The sequence below is a fragment of the Motacilla alba genome, chromosome 3 (genome assembly GCF_015832195.1).
Source record: "Motacilla alba alba isolate MOTALB_02 chromosome 3, Motacilla_alba_V1.0_pri, whole genome shotgun sequence".
In the NCBI taxonomy this organism is placed as follows: domain Eukaryota; kingdom Metazoa; phylum Chordata; class Aves; order Passeriformes; family Motacillidae; genus Motacilla; species Motacilla alba.
This window is the reverse complement of record NC_052018.1, coordinates 86,471,647-86,486,076: the sequence shown is the minus strand read 5'-3', so window position 1 is coordinate 86,486,076 and position 14,430 is coordinate 86,471,647. Positions and strand designations below refer to the sequence as shown.

General features: G+C 40.6%; 1 protein-coding gene across 5 annotated transcripts in view; it reads left to right on the top strand.

Moving 5' to 3' along the window:
- Positions 1 to 14,430, top strand: part of TTC7A (tetratricopeptide repeat domain 7A) — a 168,553-nt gene that overhangs the window by 30,032 nt on the left and 124,091 nt on the right. For all 5 annotated transcript variants that reach the window (XM_038133631.1, XM_038133633.1, XM_038133634.1 and 2 more), the window contains 5 exons: positions 67 to 145; positions 3,203 to 3,363; positions 3,793 to 3,856; positions 13,712 to 13,849; positions 14,245 to 14,328. In XM_038133631.1, the coding sequence (XP_037989559.1) occupies positions 67 to 145; positions 3,203 to 3,363; positions 3,793 to 3,856; positions 13,712 to 13,849; positions 14,245 to 14,328 (526 nt within the window). The remainder of the gene's footprint in view (positions 1 to 66; positions 146 to 3,202; positions 3,364 to 3,792; positions 3,857 to 13,711; positions 13,850 to 14,244; positions 14,329 to 14,430) is intronic.

Genomic DNA, 14,430 nt, shown 5'->3' with positions numbered 1-14,430 from the left:
AAATATTCTGTCTCCAGTGTGCTGATTTTGGGGGTTTTTCTTCTTTTTTTTCTGTCTTCCCCATAGAAATATTGTGAAAGGAATGAGGAGTCTGCGAGAAATACTACGAACTGTAGAAACAAAAGCTACTCAGACCTTCAAAATGGTAAGGGAATGGGAGATGGGAGGGTGGGGCAGTCTGGTATGCAGGAATTCTCTTGATTGACCAGCACTGTAGCACAAAAATGTATTTGTCCTCACTTGATTGATTGCTGGCTTTATTTTTCTTTTTTTTTTCTTTTTTTTAACTTTTGGAAGTGATATGTCAAGTGATCCCCTGAATCGACCTGCCCAATTGAAACCTCCAGGCTTTCAGACCTGGGTGTATAGGTTACTTTTGTTGGGTTTGTGTTTTGCTTTTTGATTGTTTTGTTTTCTTGGTTTCAGTGCATTTTCTAGCCCTAGTAGAAACAGAGATGTTATTAGTTTGACAGTGCTGTCCTCAGGTGAAGCTGTTTTGTTTTCTTTCTCAGTTTTGGTGTGCATGCACACCTTTCTGCATGTGCATGTAAAAGCATTAAGTACTTCTGTATCTTGCAACAAGCAGTGCTTTTTTAGACTGACATCTTTCAGTGTTCCTTCTGTAAAAACCCTCTTCAATACAGTAGAGAGTACTGTAATTGTTTTAAACTTCTTTTTGGTGTTGGCATTCTGCATCTTTGCATCCTTTTATCCTGAACGTCTCAGGTAAAGAAATATTTATGTGCCTGTTTAACTTCTTGGACGGTGAAAGGGTTCTTCCCTGTCTCCCCTTGGAGACATCTTGTCCTGAACTTACTCAGGAGGTGACAAGGTCAACAGCTTGCAGAATTAACAGTCTTAGGAATGAAAGCTTTGCAGCCCTAAAAGCATTGATACTCTTACAGCTAAACTTGTACTTGATTCTGCTTTGTGTTTTGTGTCATTCCAGAGAACTTGGGCAGGGAGGTGGGCATGGGTTTGTGTAGTGTTTTTGAGACTACAGATGCATGTGGAAGCTTGTCCAGCAAATTAGAAGAGATGACTTAAATAATTGTCCACTCAAATGGTTGCATCCTTTTCCAAACTGAGATCAGGGTTCAGCAGTATTTTTGTGCTCGCCTGTTTTATCATTTTGCTGAAATGAGTCTGACCATCTGCTGCTCCTAGACTGTGACAGAACATGGCTCAATTGCTTCTGTTCTTGTGCAACTGGGGACAGCTGTACAACAACCCTGGGGGATTTGTCCCTTAGGGGAACTCTCAAGGTGTTTATTCAATAGCTTTTCCTGAGATATAGAAATTGCATTTTCATTTTCTTATTTATTTTTAAAGAGCCATCAAGAAGGCAAAGGGAGGATTGTGCTTAATTAAACAAGTTTTTCAAGCATGAAAGTAAAACACATGATTTTTTTTTCCCCTAATTTGTGGGATCATAGTGTTCTTCAAGCATAATGATGCTTTTTTTAGCCAAAGGCAGTAATAACATAAATCAGAGTCTTGGCCTGTTCTGGTTTGTTTGGTCTTATTCAAAATAAGAGTGAAGCTAATTTACACAGCTACTGTACTGTATGTTAAAATTAAAGACCCTAGAAGTAAGTATTTGTTGCTTGCCTTCTGAATGGCTTACCACAAACTGTACTCCTATTTCTGTGTGAACCAGTAGAGATCTTTGTATTGCTGGCAAATTATTTTCCTTCCCCTCTAAGACTGTAGGAAAAAAATATGAGAGTTGACTCCTCAGGGTAAAACTGACTAAATAATTACACACTGAGATGATAAAATGATACTGGCTAATGTTGCAGGGCCCTAGGCCATTTTGCTCATAGTTACTTGCTATAAAAAGCATAGAAAAGCTTAGTTAGAAACAGAGCTTTCTGTAAGTTGTCAGGGAAGGTAGCAGGGCAGGGAAGGTCTTGGACTTTCCGGGGAGTTGTACGTGGTGGCATTTCTTTGAGACAGCATCGTACACTCAGACCACTGCCACCTATGAAGCCTCCCTTTATGATGTTTAAGAGGCGGTGCTGTGGTTGCATTTTAAACTAATTCAGTGAATTCATGTGTGGTGAGGAGGGTGAAAATCAGAAGCCTTGCATCAAAGCAAGTTATTTTGCTGTAATCGGGAATAGGAACTTTAATCTGAGTGTGGCTTATTTGATCCCATAGATTTTGAGGTATGATATCTTTAACATACGTGTCCTGATATTTAAAAGAAAATTACTGTTGGTGGGCTCATAACACATCTCTAAGTGTACATTTCATATAAAATACATATCTAGTAGTCAGAGAAGTTGCAAAATACTATTTACAAGTCTTAGGACAGAAGGGCTGAAGTTTCAGCCAGCCCTCTGTTTTGTGCAGGATTTACTTTATAGTATAGAGTGGTGTGCCGCTTAGAATTCACAGAGGACACCGCCCATTGTGATGTCTCTGAGCTTGTTTGCAGGCTCATCTATGTACAGTGCAAGAAATTAGAGATTTGGTGGGTATCAGGCAAGGGTAAATGGCAAAGATAGTTTTGCTAAGTGAAGTTAGCTTGCCTCCTTTTGGGCCCGGCTTGCCAGCTGTGCATTTGAAATGGATGGAGAGCAACTATTGAAGGGTCTTTGGCTGCTTGATGGGGAAATAAGTACATGTGATGTTGCCATCCCACTATAAAGTTCCTAAACATCTTCTCTCCTCCCTCCTTTACTGCAACTGGAAGAGAGAAGCAGTACCAAGATGAAACTATAAGAGTCTATAAGGGAGAGTGAGGTTAACATATAAAAGGTTGATCTTTTAAAGCTAACACTAAGACTGGTTGCCTCTGGTCTTGAGACTTGCTTACAAAGTTCTGAGGCTGAGAACACAATGTCGTGTCATCCCACTCCTGTACAGTAACTATTGTGAGATTGTCTTGGCAGTCCATGTGACAATCAGTTGTCGTTGCTCACCAAAGCATCCCTTGCTGTCAGGCCTTTTTGATAACTTTTTTCCTGGAGCATTGCAACAAGACCACGTAAATGCAGAAGTTTGGTCTTTTCTCAGGAAGGAAGAAACTGACCCTTTTGTGGAGCTTAGCAGCTGATTTTGCTGCCCCAGCTCTCTGAAGAGTGGTACTGTCACACTGGTACATCTCCTTCCCAAGGTGGAATGTGGTGAGGGGTGAATCTTTTGTGTTGGAGAAGGTTTCGCTGATACATGTTTTTTCTGTATTGGTCTCTAGACTGCAGCCAAACAGTTAGCCCAAGTACTTCTCCATTCCCTCAGTGAAGACTGTTACTGGAGCCCTTTATCTGATCCACTTCCTGAGTTCATGAACAAGGAATATCAGTCTTATGTTAGCAATCTTCTTTGTCGGAGGCCTGAGCTGTACTCAGAAGAGAAGTAAGTGTTCATTTTAATTTCAGTTTATTGGAAGGAGGAAGGAGTGTATTTGAACACTCTTCAGTACTGCTAATTATGTCACTGATTCATGTAATAGTTTTGTGCTTTCTTGTTTTTCAACCTCCTACTAAAAAGTCTGCTGAAAAAATAAAACATTAAACTTTGAGTGGTTTTTTTTTTCCCAGGGTGAAGAAAGTCCAACCAAAGGGCTGTCTTTACTATGAAATTGAAATAATCTATTTAGGGTTCAGTATAGCTCATCTAAGATGTATTGCAGAGCTTTTAATTGTGTGAACCTGCAAAGACAGTATTGCCTAGCAAATGAATTATGCATGAGATGTTTCAAGTTACCTCTTCCCTTGTGAAATGAGAAAGAGGCTGGCAGGATAACTCTGGATCTTCCTCAGAAAAATGTGTTCTGTCTTTCAGTGTGTACTGCCCTCAAGACAATGTAGAAGAGGCTCTTCTCCTCCTCCTAATCAGTGAATCCATGGTAAGCCAAAAATGAGTTTGTAGTATTAATAGTGCGAAGGGATATCTAGCATTTCCATGTCTCTTGGTTGGTTTTGTTTACAGAATCTTCCTTAGATAAACAGAAGCAAATGTTCAGATGCTGAGTGGAAAATGGTATCCCTTCTTTTAGTAGTGGCACCACTTTTAAGTGAAATGTCAGTGAAGAGTTTTGGCAATTGTCAGGAAGAGACATTGACTGCCTTCACCATAGCTGTATGCAGGTTCTGACATCCAGATACATTGTCAGTGGACAGATGTTTCCATTCATTGTATCTGTGTGGATTTATGGATCAAGAATGAGAGGAAGAGAGCCTTTCCTAAAGCCAGGCATGATGGTGGTACCTGCTGTTTGGAATTGCAGGATGCAGTACTCTGCTTTCATGCCTTAGTCTGCAGTCATTGGCTTTTTCAGTCTGGAGTGATCTTTGACTGTTTCTGATGCAGTGATACAGGAGATCTTGTGACATGCAGAAACATTCATAATAAGCTGCAGTGAGATAATTAGATTTCTTCTATTTATAACATTGATGGCTTTAAAATTCCATTTAAGAGGCAGGCAGAAAATTGGAGGAAAAATAACTGTACGGTGACCTGTGGTAATTTTTGTGTTCTGAGAAGATGCAAAGGCACAGAAAATGTGTGAGAAATGTTTTCTGAAAATGTGTAAGTAATGTGTATTTTGCTTTAAATACAGGGTGGTCACTAGTACCTCAAAGTGAGATTCAAAACCTTGGAACATCAACAGCCTTCTTAGAAAAATTTTAATAACTTTCAGACAAATTGAAAAAAGATACTGTGGAAACTTTGGTTTTTGCTTCCTTCAGTTTTTCTTGTCTGGTTCTTCTGGCTCAAGTTCTTTCCCTTTCCCACAGACTTCTTCAGAACAGGGCAATTTAATATTGTCTGCTTTTAAAATTCAGGGAAAAAATGAAGAGGTGGAACCACCCCAAAATATTAAATTGACTTCAAAATCATGTACATCTGAGTGTTGCTATGTGCTTTCTAGATTAAACCTCCGCAGCACATCTGCTTTGTTTTTTCAAGGGCTTTTCTTTAGTTAGAAAGGCTTTTCATAATTAGAAGTGGAGACTTAGAGGAGTGAGGTCTTGTAGGATATCATGTGCACTTCTGTTAAAATCAGAAGTACTTATGTCAGTGGGGCTTGTCGAGGCTGATGCAAGCAGGAGGAGTATTGGGGTCTGGAGCAGTGACAGAAATGGCTGCTCCAGCCTTTCTGGGATTGGACTTGCTGTTAGAGAGGCCATGTGGGACCTCAAACTCCACAATCTTGTTCTGCTGAGGAGGAAAAAGTTACCCCTATCTAATAGCGTGTAAAATGGTGAACTGACTGGTCTTGTAGCTAAGTTATGGATGAAGTAGTGTGAAGATGGTATTGGTAGAAACAGGACTGCTGTGCTGAGTTCCAAGTTAAATAGGTAAGCTTGGTGTATGCTGAAATGCTGCTTCTGATATATAGGAGCTTCCTGGAGGAAGATGCAAGGCACTTTGATTTGCTACATATAAAACAATCAAAAGAAGCTCTTTTAGCAGAGCACTGTAGGAGCCACATAACTGTATTTCTGATTTTGGGGAAATGAAACATCTGAGCCTTCATCTTGCATCAGCCTTGCCACAAGTTTTTTTCTAACTAAAATTCAGGACAAGTGTATAGAAATACACTTAGGAATCACATGAATGTTCTTTCTAAGTGAAGGAACAGAGGGAGCAATCTAATTCTTACATATGTTTGTAATCCATAAATACTTTCCTGCACATTTTTATTATGGTACTTAGAAGGGGAAATTTTGTTTAACTTATGACATGACATGTTTCCATAACATCATTGCTGTAGGCTAGTGAGTTTTCTCATGTACAGGTTTGTTGTTTGTTTGAAGTTTTGGTTTTTAGTTTTGTGTATTTTTTTTCTTTAAAAAAGCAACTTACAGAAGCTAATGAGAAGCAAATTTGTAATTGAGGTGTCTCCCTAATGATACAATGTTAACAACTGAATAAAACATACATTGCTTCCTGGAGAGCATGTCAATGGCAAGTGTTTCTGTAGGCCAGTAAGCAACATAGTTGGTGTTCCTGGATTTTTGACTGGATTAGGTGTTTTTCCAGTATTTTCAATTGTGAAACCACTTAAAACGAAACAGAAGTATGCAATTACATTGGCTTCTCTGATACTTCGGTCTGTCAGAGCAAATTTGCCCAGAAAGGTGGTACTTCTCTCTGATTTTTAAAGAGACAAAGAGCAGTCAGGCCTTTGTAACTCTCTTGCAGGACTGTAAAGCCAAACAGCTTCTTCACGTACCAGTTCCGGACTCCTACCACTCCAAAATTACCTTGAAGAGGGACAGAATTAGGGGAAGGAGGCACAGAAAAAAATTTCAGTTTCTGGAGGGGACACAGAGTAGAGATGAACTAGGGAGGAGCATAAATCATCAGAGAACCTCTAAGTAAATATGTGCTAAAAAGATGTGGTACTTTATCAAGGAGTATACACCTGGAACACCTTTGCTGCTGAAATCCACTTTGTTCTTATGTTTGACTTGCCTTCCTAAGGTGAAGCTGACATCTACTTTGCCAGAATCTGTGTGAGTTCCAAGAAGATATTATGGGGGGGAGTAGAATTGTTCCTATGAAGGAGAAAGCAAGAAATTGCCTTGAGATTCTTGAAAACCAGAGCCTATTTCTCACCAAACCTTCTCTGGCTCTTAATGGTGGACAACTCTGGCTTGTGGTTACTTATGCCTTTCCCTTGCATTGCAAGGGACTCAGTTTGCATATTCTGGTGGGATAAAATGAGAATATATTCGAAAGAGGCAATTAACAGTTCCTTCACTATTTCATTCCGCCTTTGAGCCTAAGAATGTAAAAGATTTTCAAATGGCCAAATAACATGGTATCCTCTTTCATGGCTCTGAAGATGCTTTTGTGGATATATTAACGCTTTAAGTGAAAACTTGTAGCCTGCTTTGCCGTGGCATCTCATGAATTGCCTCCTGTGTTCTTTGTCCTGTTAAAAATGGGAACCTGTTTTCATAAGCTGAGGTATCTCAGTAAACAATGAAAAGAATCCTGGTTGTTGAGCTTGGCAAGTGTTCCTTCTCTGTGCCAGCTGTTATTTAGTCACAGCCTTTGGCCGTAGAGTTCTCATGAAGGAATCTAGTGAAACAAATCAGGCAGCCTGAAGATTGCCACAGTCAAAGCTGTCTTTATGTGTGTTTGTAGCCTCCTGATTACTCCATCATTCCTTTTGTATAGCCTGAGTTGTGTTGTGAGATGGTCTGTGCTTCTGAGAGGACAAAAATGCTCTCCTTCAGACCAAGAAGGCCAGTTGGTGATAGCCTTCACAAGCTCAGGCTGTGGCAGAATGATGTGTTCCTATCACATGTTGGAGAAACATGGACTTGCCTATTTTTAAACCACTAGTCCTCTCTTTTACTGCATTTAACCCATCTAAACCAGTGACACTGATTGTGAGGAGAACTGAGGACATATTGTCACTTGCTGCAGTGTGATTTTTCTGCTTCACCTACCAATGGGAACAGGACTGGTTCTGCCATCGGGGACTTTGGTGCTTTGAGCTGCAGGGTGTAGACAGAGGAAGTTTGGCATGACTAACCCTTAGCTGCAGTTTTGTTTATTTTAATAGCTATTCTCAAGAGTGTGCAGAGTTGACTGCACTGCCCTTAAAGTTAGCCAGAAGCTTCTCAGAGCCAGGAATGGAACACTTAGTATTACTTTTTGTGTTTGCTTTTGAGGTTAAAAAAAGGAAGAAGTTCTTTGTTTGCATTTAGAAACCTTCCCTTCTTGAATGTGAGGTCCAACATAAAGTCTTTATTATACATGCCTTTATTCAGTGCTGGCAATGCTGGCTCCTACAACTGGGGATTTTGGCTGATGTGGTCCACCAAACAAACCAGGTAACATGGTTTATTTTTTTTGGCTCTGTATTCAGTCATACTGGAAATAAAGCTCCTTGTATCCAAAACGAATAAATTCTGTGCCTGTGTAACAAAGATTAGAAATGTCATCCACATCTTATCTCTGATTTGAATCCCTAAAGGCGATTTGACCTTGGAGGGCCTGAGAGCATGAAACAGATGGTGAGGGGGAAGGAAGATACTGGGACTTGTCCTGTTCTTTTTACTGGTGAGAACAAACTCATGGCTGAGAGCATGCCTTTAACAGAATAACGTTAAACCCATGTATTTTTAAACACAGAAATAAAAAAAACCTGTTAGTTCTTCACTTCCTAGTTTTATAAAATAATGCTGTCCAACAAATGAGTTGGTGAAGAAGAATCTCTTGTTGCTTTTGTAGGTTAGTTTTTTTCTTTTTTCTTGTCTTTTTTCTTGTTTTTTTAATGGCACCAAGCCCAGTGATGATACAACAGCTGGATGACCATCATGACTATTTTACTGAGGGCCATTGGACTGTGACAGCTGAGAGAGACAACTGGGGGCAGGGTTGCCTGCTCTGTTGGTTCCTGCCAAATCACAGTTGTGCCTTCACAGTAGCAAACCTGGCTGTCTCTTAACTGGTTTGTAAGGCAAAGCAATGTGTTTGGGACCTGCAAAGATGGACTGCAGAATGTGTCTAGTGGGAAATACACTACCTCTGCTAATTACCTCTTGAATAAATGGTTCTGATGTGAGTTGCTAGAGAACAGCGTATGAGAGCTTTTATTCTTCTGCTTTGCAGTAGTAAGTCTTGTTTCCAAACTTGCAAGGAGGATGTAAATTCTTGGAAGATAGCTTTCTAAATCCAGATAACTGTTAGCAAAGGGATGACTTTGTTACCCAAGATAATATCCATAAACAAATTTACTTACCTTCTGCTTCTCTGTCTTCCTTTTGTGTAGGGTTGTTTGGCTGTTTTGGATGGGGGCATATGTCTGTCTTGCTTTCAGTGATGTTTCCAGAATTAGTTCTGCTGCAGTACAGGGTGTTGGAATGCACCTGGAACACATAAGATATGTCTAGGTGGTCATATTTAATAGGCAATTATAAGGGGCTGTTTTGATGAATTGACGTCTGAGTTGGGCACCAGTAAGTTCTGGTCTGTTGCTTACCAGAAATTAGACAGATGCCTTGTGGTTCACAAGGGGATAAGTTTTCATTGCCTATGCTTCTGGTCTGAAGTGGAATGAGTTGTAGCATCTCTCTGAGAGGAGTTCTTTGAGTTCCTGGGGTATGGTTTGTCCTCCCTGTTCTATCCACATGCCATTTTCACAGCAGCTGTGCAACCAACCCTTAATATTTTCTTTGCATATGTTAGTGAGGGAAACCTTCAGGTGCTGTGTAGAGATGATCAATAACTTAGGCAAAAAGTCTGTAGCCTCTTGCATTGAGCAGGTTCTTGCCATTGTGAAGAATTAATTTATTTTGTTGGCAGTACAGGCACAACAGCCAGAAGGGAGACCCAAAGGATATAGGCTAAATATTCCCCAGCTCTTAGCAGAAAAAGCATCAATTGCATGATTTCAAAGGCCTGTTGTCAATCTTACACACACGGCATTTGTTTTTCTCTCTTAATGGTAGCATTGAATCACACCAATTACATTATTACAGTACACTGTGTAAAACATGCTGCTGTTCTGTATAGATGGGTTGCAGTGGATCTGGCAATTATGTCTATTATGAAAAGACACAAGTTGAACATTCGAATGCCCATGAATTAGGGGGCAGGCAGCAGGCACTCATTAAAGATTTTAATTGCTTTCTTTTTCTTCTTTGGGAAAAAGCAGGGGAAACCATGTTTCAAAGTGAGCAATTAAAGGATACTTCATAGCTAATTGCTGTGAGAAGGGGCTGCTACATGGAATATACTCTATTGTAATTCATATGATTACTTGACATTTTATTAAGAAACACATCTTTGTACTGTGGTAAATTTAATTTTCTGCAGTGTAACTGTGTGCGTAATAAGTGCTGAAGTAATGGCTGTTTGCTGTGGCTCTTTTCCTTCCTTCCTGAAATAAACAAGCCATAAATAAGCGTCACTGATGTACAGCAAATCCTCTGTGGATGGGGGACTTATCTAGTTTGCAGGTAAATGTACTGTGTGCATGGATGGGAAGGCCCAACCTGTGTGCAGCTCAGCACTGCGGGTGCTCGGAAAGGCAGAGCTGTTCCGGGCTGGCAGAGCCAGCATGGGTCTGAAAGTCCCCTATGGTGGCATTGCTGTGTTTGGAGCCAGACTGAAAAGCCCTGCTCACCCCCAGATTCTGTGCTCTGTCAGGTTCAGAGACACCACAGTGGCTGAATGCTGGGTTAGCTCAGGGCTCCCAGCCTGGGCTGGAGCCCTTTGGGTCTGTGTGGCTTGCAGATGGGCTGTGTCACTGGGCTGTGGAAAGGGGGGGGCTGAAGATTCTCAATGTCCTGCATCTGGGCTGACTACAAAATGTGTCCAATCTCCTCAGATAGGACTGGTGTCATGTCTGAGCCACCGACGTGCACAGCTAATTGTGCCTTATGCATCCCAAAATCTCCAAGCGTGATGCATCTCTGGGTTGCTCAACTACCTTGAAATACTTAAAAAAAAAAGGGGCATTTACTGTATTTTTTTGCCTTTATAATGCAAGTTATCTAATTCCCAGTGGTGAAACTTGTGTTGGTAGCACTGGTGACCTTCTCCATCCCACAAAACAGCCTTGAACAGAGCTTCTCCAGGTGTGACTTTTCATCTCTCTTCATCCTGCTTGTATGCTGTGAGGCATGTCTGTGTGACAATGGGAACAGCTTAAAGGGAATAGTCATGGTGACGGTGTTGAAAATGTATTTGTAGCTATGTTTTACTGCTGCTAATAGTGGAGAGGGAGGAAATAGTGCAGTAGGACAAATGGAAATTGCTGCTTATGTTATGGATACACTGCTTGAGACCAGTGTTGTACAAATTACCTTTTTTCTGATTGTGTTCAGGAAAATTAGTAGTCTGAAACAACAGAAACACAGGTATTGAAAAAGTGTTGGTGTTAATAGCTTAGAATTTTTTTGCATTCTCAAATGCAAAATGAAGTGTCGCTCTGTGTACATTTCGATAGGTAAAATTCCCCATCCCACGGAATGGGTGTATTCTTTATTGCAGTAACTCTGCAACTGTTTTGCCTTGTACTTGCCAGTGACTGTCAGGATTTCTCACTGGCATATTAATATTTACAAAAACATGAACAAAGATAAAGGAAAAAAAAAGGATGATGATCTGAGGGACAGCAGGCTGCTTTCTGTGAGAGGCAGGCCATAGCGACATGCCAGTTTCCTGAGTGGGTTTCAGGAAATAGTGATTCACATTCCATTCTCTGAGCTCTGTTTGTACACTGCAGTAGTACCTTGAGCCTTACTTAGGACAGTGATTTATCTTATTGTGTTGGACACAATCCATATTCTTGCTACTGTTCAGTCAGTTTTTATGAGGTTTGCGCCTTTTGGTTTTGGGGTTTGTGGGGTTTTTATGTCTCTACTATCATGTGGGCTCTTGATTCATTTTCTTAGAGCAGCTGGAATTAGCAATTGGGAATAGGTTCAGTATTGAAGAAATTGTTGAGATAGAAGTAACAGTGAATTTGCTAGTGGCAACTTTTATGCATGAAAACATAGAGAGTGATAGATTGCAAAGACCTTCTGTGGCTTTGAGATTTAAAAGCCTGAACAAAATCAGCAGGTTTATGGCCTTCTTGGAAATAATATTCATCATATCTATGCGTATGTTGCATTTAACTGCTGCTTGGGTAAAGTATGATATATACAATGTATCATACTGCACTTTTAGAATGTTGCATCCTTGTGATACACTCTATACTCCTGCTTTTGCAGGATTGGGGTGTTCTTCGTTCTAGTACCAGTGTCTGTGGCAAAATGTGATGGACAGTCATAAGTTTTGATTAATTTTGTATCTGTGCTAATGCATCCACTTAAAAATCATAGCTTGGTACTTGATGGATACTCAAAAAAGCATCAGGCTATAGCTGACTGTAATGGGAGGTTAGTTTGATGAGATTAGAGCATGGGGGTGGTATCTCAGTAGCTGTTTGCTACAAACAATTGTCATAACAATGTAACCAGTGCAGAAAAAATTGTTAATGCTATTGTATGTACGTGGGAGGATGCACTTGGCAATAAGGATCATACAGTATATGGTTTTACTTAACTCCTTTTTTCCTTTTAAAGTACCAGTCTTATGCTAAATCCAAACAGAGTTTAAACATGTATTTTTAATTTTTTTTTATTTCTGCTAATAATGATAGACAAGCTATGCCTCTGTACTCTTGGCAGAATTTTTAAAGTAATTTTCATTCTGTCATGCATTCTGTTGTTCTGAACTATTTTTTTAATTACTAATTGCATCTTTTGCAGTAGCATGAAAGAGAAAAATGCCTTTGTGGCTGCAGGAGTTGCTGTAAGTTTATTTGTGCAAACATTGGACTGGGTCTGATCTGCCTTTAACTGCAAGTCACCATTTAGCTCTCGGTTGAGATTGTGTTAGTTGTCAGTAATTTTGTTTGCAGTCTCGGCTGGAGGCTGTGATGAAGAGTGGTTGGAACTGGGGCATTACACAGATAAAATCATGATGAAACAGCTGCACCTTAATCACAATGAAGTACGCGTGGGCTTTAAGGGCTGCATATTCTGGAAATTTTTATTACGCTTAATTCCCATGTTTAACCTTTTAACAGAAAAAAAACTCACTGCAATTAGAAAGAAATAGGTGTAAGATTATAGCTGTATTGTAAAGTAAATCTCATAACCTTCCTGTTTCAAGGAGGGAACATTTTGTTTGCCATTGCTCAAGGTGAAATTGCTGGCAATTTTCTTAATTTTTCTGATCTCTTAGATGTCTACACTTGAGTGTCTGATGTTGCACCCCTTTCAGCTGAGGAGCCCAGGGCAGTGTGTCTGTGCTATCACATTGTGCTCAGGCTCAGTGGCATCCAGCACTGCCCCTCCCAGAGGCTGGGTAGTCTGGATGAGGCCCTCTGTGTTTGGAAATCAGAAGGGCTTTTCAGTTTACTCTGGAATTGTAATCTCCCTCTTCGTGCTCAGAAAAGTGCAAAGGGCTGGGATTCAGAGGAAAATCTGAGTCTGTGGCTTGTGGTATTTTGGGATGTCCTTGGAAATTGCTGAACTGGTTGTTTCTGTCAAAAGTAATGTTTCTTCCTGATCTAGGCCCAGCAATGTTCTGATAGATTAGCAAAATTAAGACACATTTTATATATTTGAAAAAAACAATTTGTTATTGCATTGCCCAAACCTTTAATTGCTTTAAGTTGATGACAGGCAAATCTGATTACTTAGGCAACCTGTGCAAATTAAACAATGAAAGGTCAGTAGCAAAAAAGAACAACAAAAATGGATGCTATTGTGAAGAAATCTAGTGTAGACACAGAAGATAAATTATCAACCTTGGAAGCAGTTATCACAGTTGCAGGCAACTGAAGTAATAAGGAAGATGCTTTAAGGATGGCCTTGAATTTCTAATTAATGAGAAAATAAGGAAGATGGTTTAAGGATGGCCTTGAATTTCTAATTATTGAGGAAATGGGATCTGGTAGGTCTGTTTCACTATGCTCGAGTTCTGTGACACAAATCCAGATGAGATATGTGTAGCAGTTCCTTCCTGTAGGTTCCGCTATCTTCTTGAGTTTCCTTCCTGTGGCTAGAAAGCATCTCTGTGGAAGTACCTTCATTATACTGGGATAAACTTTTAAAAGAAAAAAATCTTGAGATGATTTTAAACAAAATGCTGTTAGTGGTGGGTGTAGCTTCCTATGGAGGAGTCAGTTTTGTTTTTCTCTCTTGGTTTCTGATGCCTCTCTTGTGTGTGTGGCCAGGCAAACCGGGACGCAGTGATCAGCCGAGCCCCAGAGCAGCAGGATGACCGAGCCGTCAGCCTCCGGGATGCTTCTGCAGTCTACGACCTCCTCAGCATCACGCTGGGCAGAAGAGGGCAGTATGTGATGCTGTCTGAGGTACCTCCCTCGGCCTCTGCCCCTCCAAAGACGCTGGCAAAGCCCCTCTTTGTGGTGGCTTGTTGGGGAAGGTGAAAATGGAGTGTGCTAGTTAGGGATCAGCAGAAGAAGCTACAGAGCTGTGGCTGCACAGGCCAGAAAGGCACACAGAACCGTTTGAGACATTAACGTAATGTACGTGTAGGCACTTGAAAAAAGTGGCTGCCTTTTGAAGTGATGGTGTACACTAGCAAGTCCCATTAGCTGGGAAATGTAAATGGTGTCATTAAAAAAAAAATCACCTGGGTCTCCAGGGCCACAACAGATTGTTTCCTGACCCATGCAGCAGTCTTGACAAAAGGTCTAAGGAGGTAAATAAATGAAGTCTGATATTCCTTTCATCATTCCTTTGTCAGTGCTTGGAGAGAGCCATGAAGTTTGCGTTTGATGAATTTCACCTCTGGTACCAGCTTGCCCTGTCCATGGTAGCTTGTGGAAAGGTAAGGTTCAAACTCAAGGGCTCAGAAAGAGCACATTTTCCTCTGGAAGAGTGGATCTGGATTGCTTGTTTGAATGTGTAGAGTTATGTGTTTTGTGGGAGT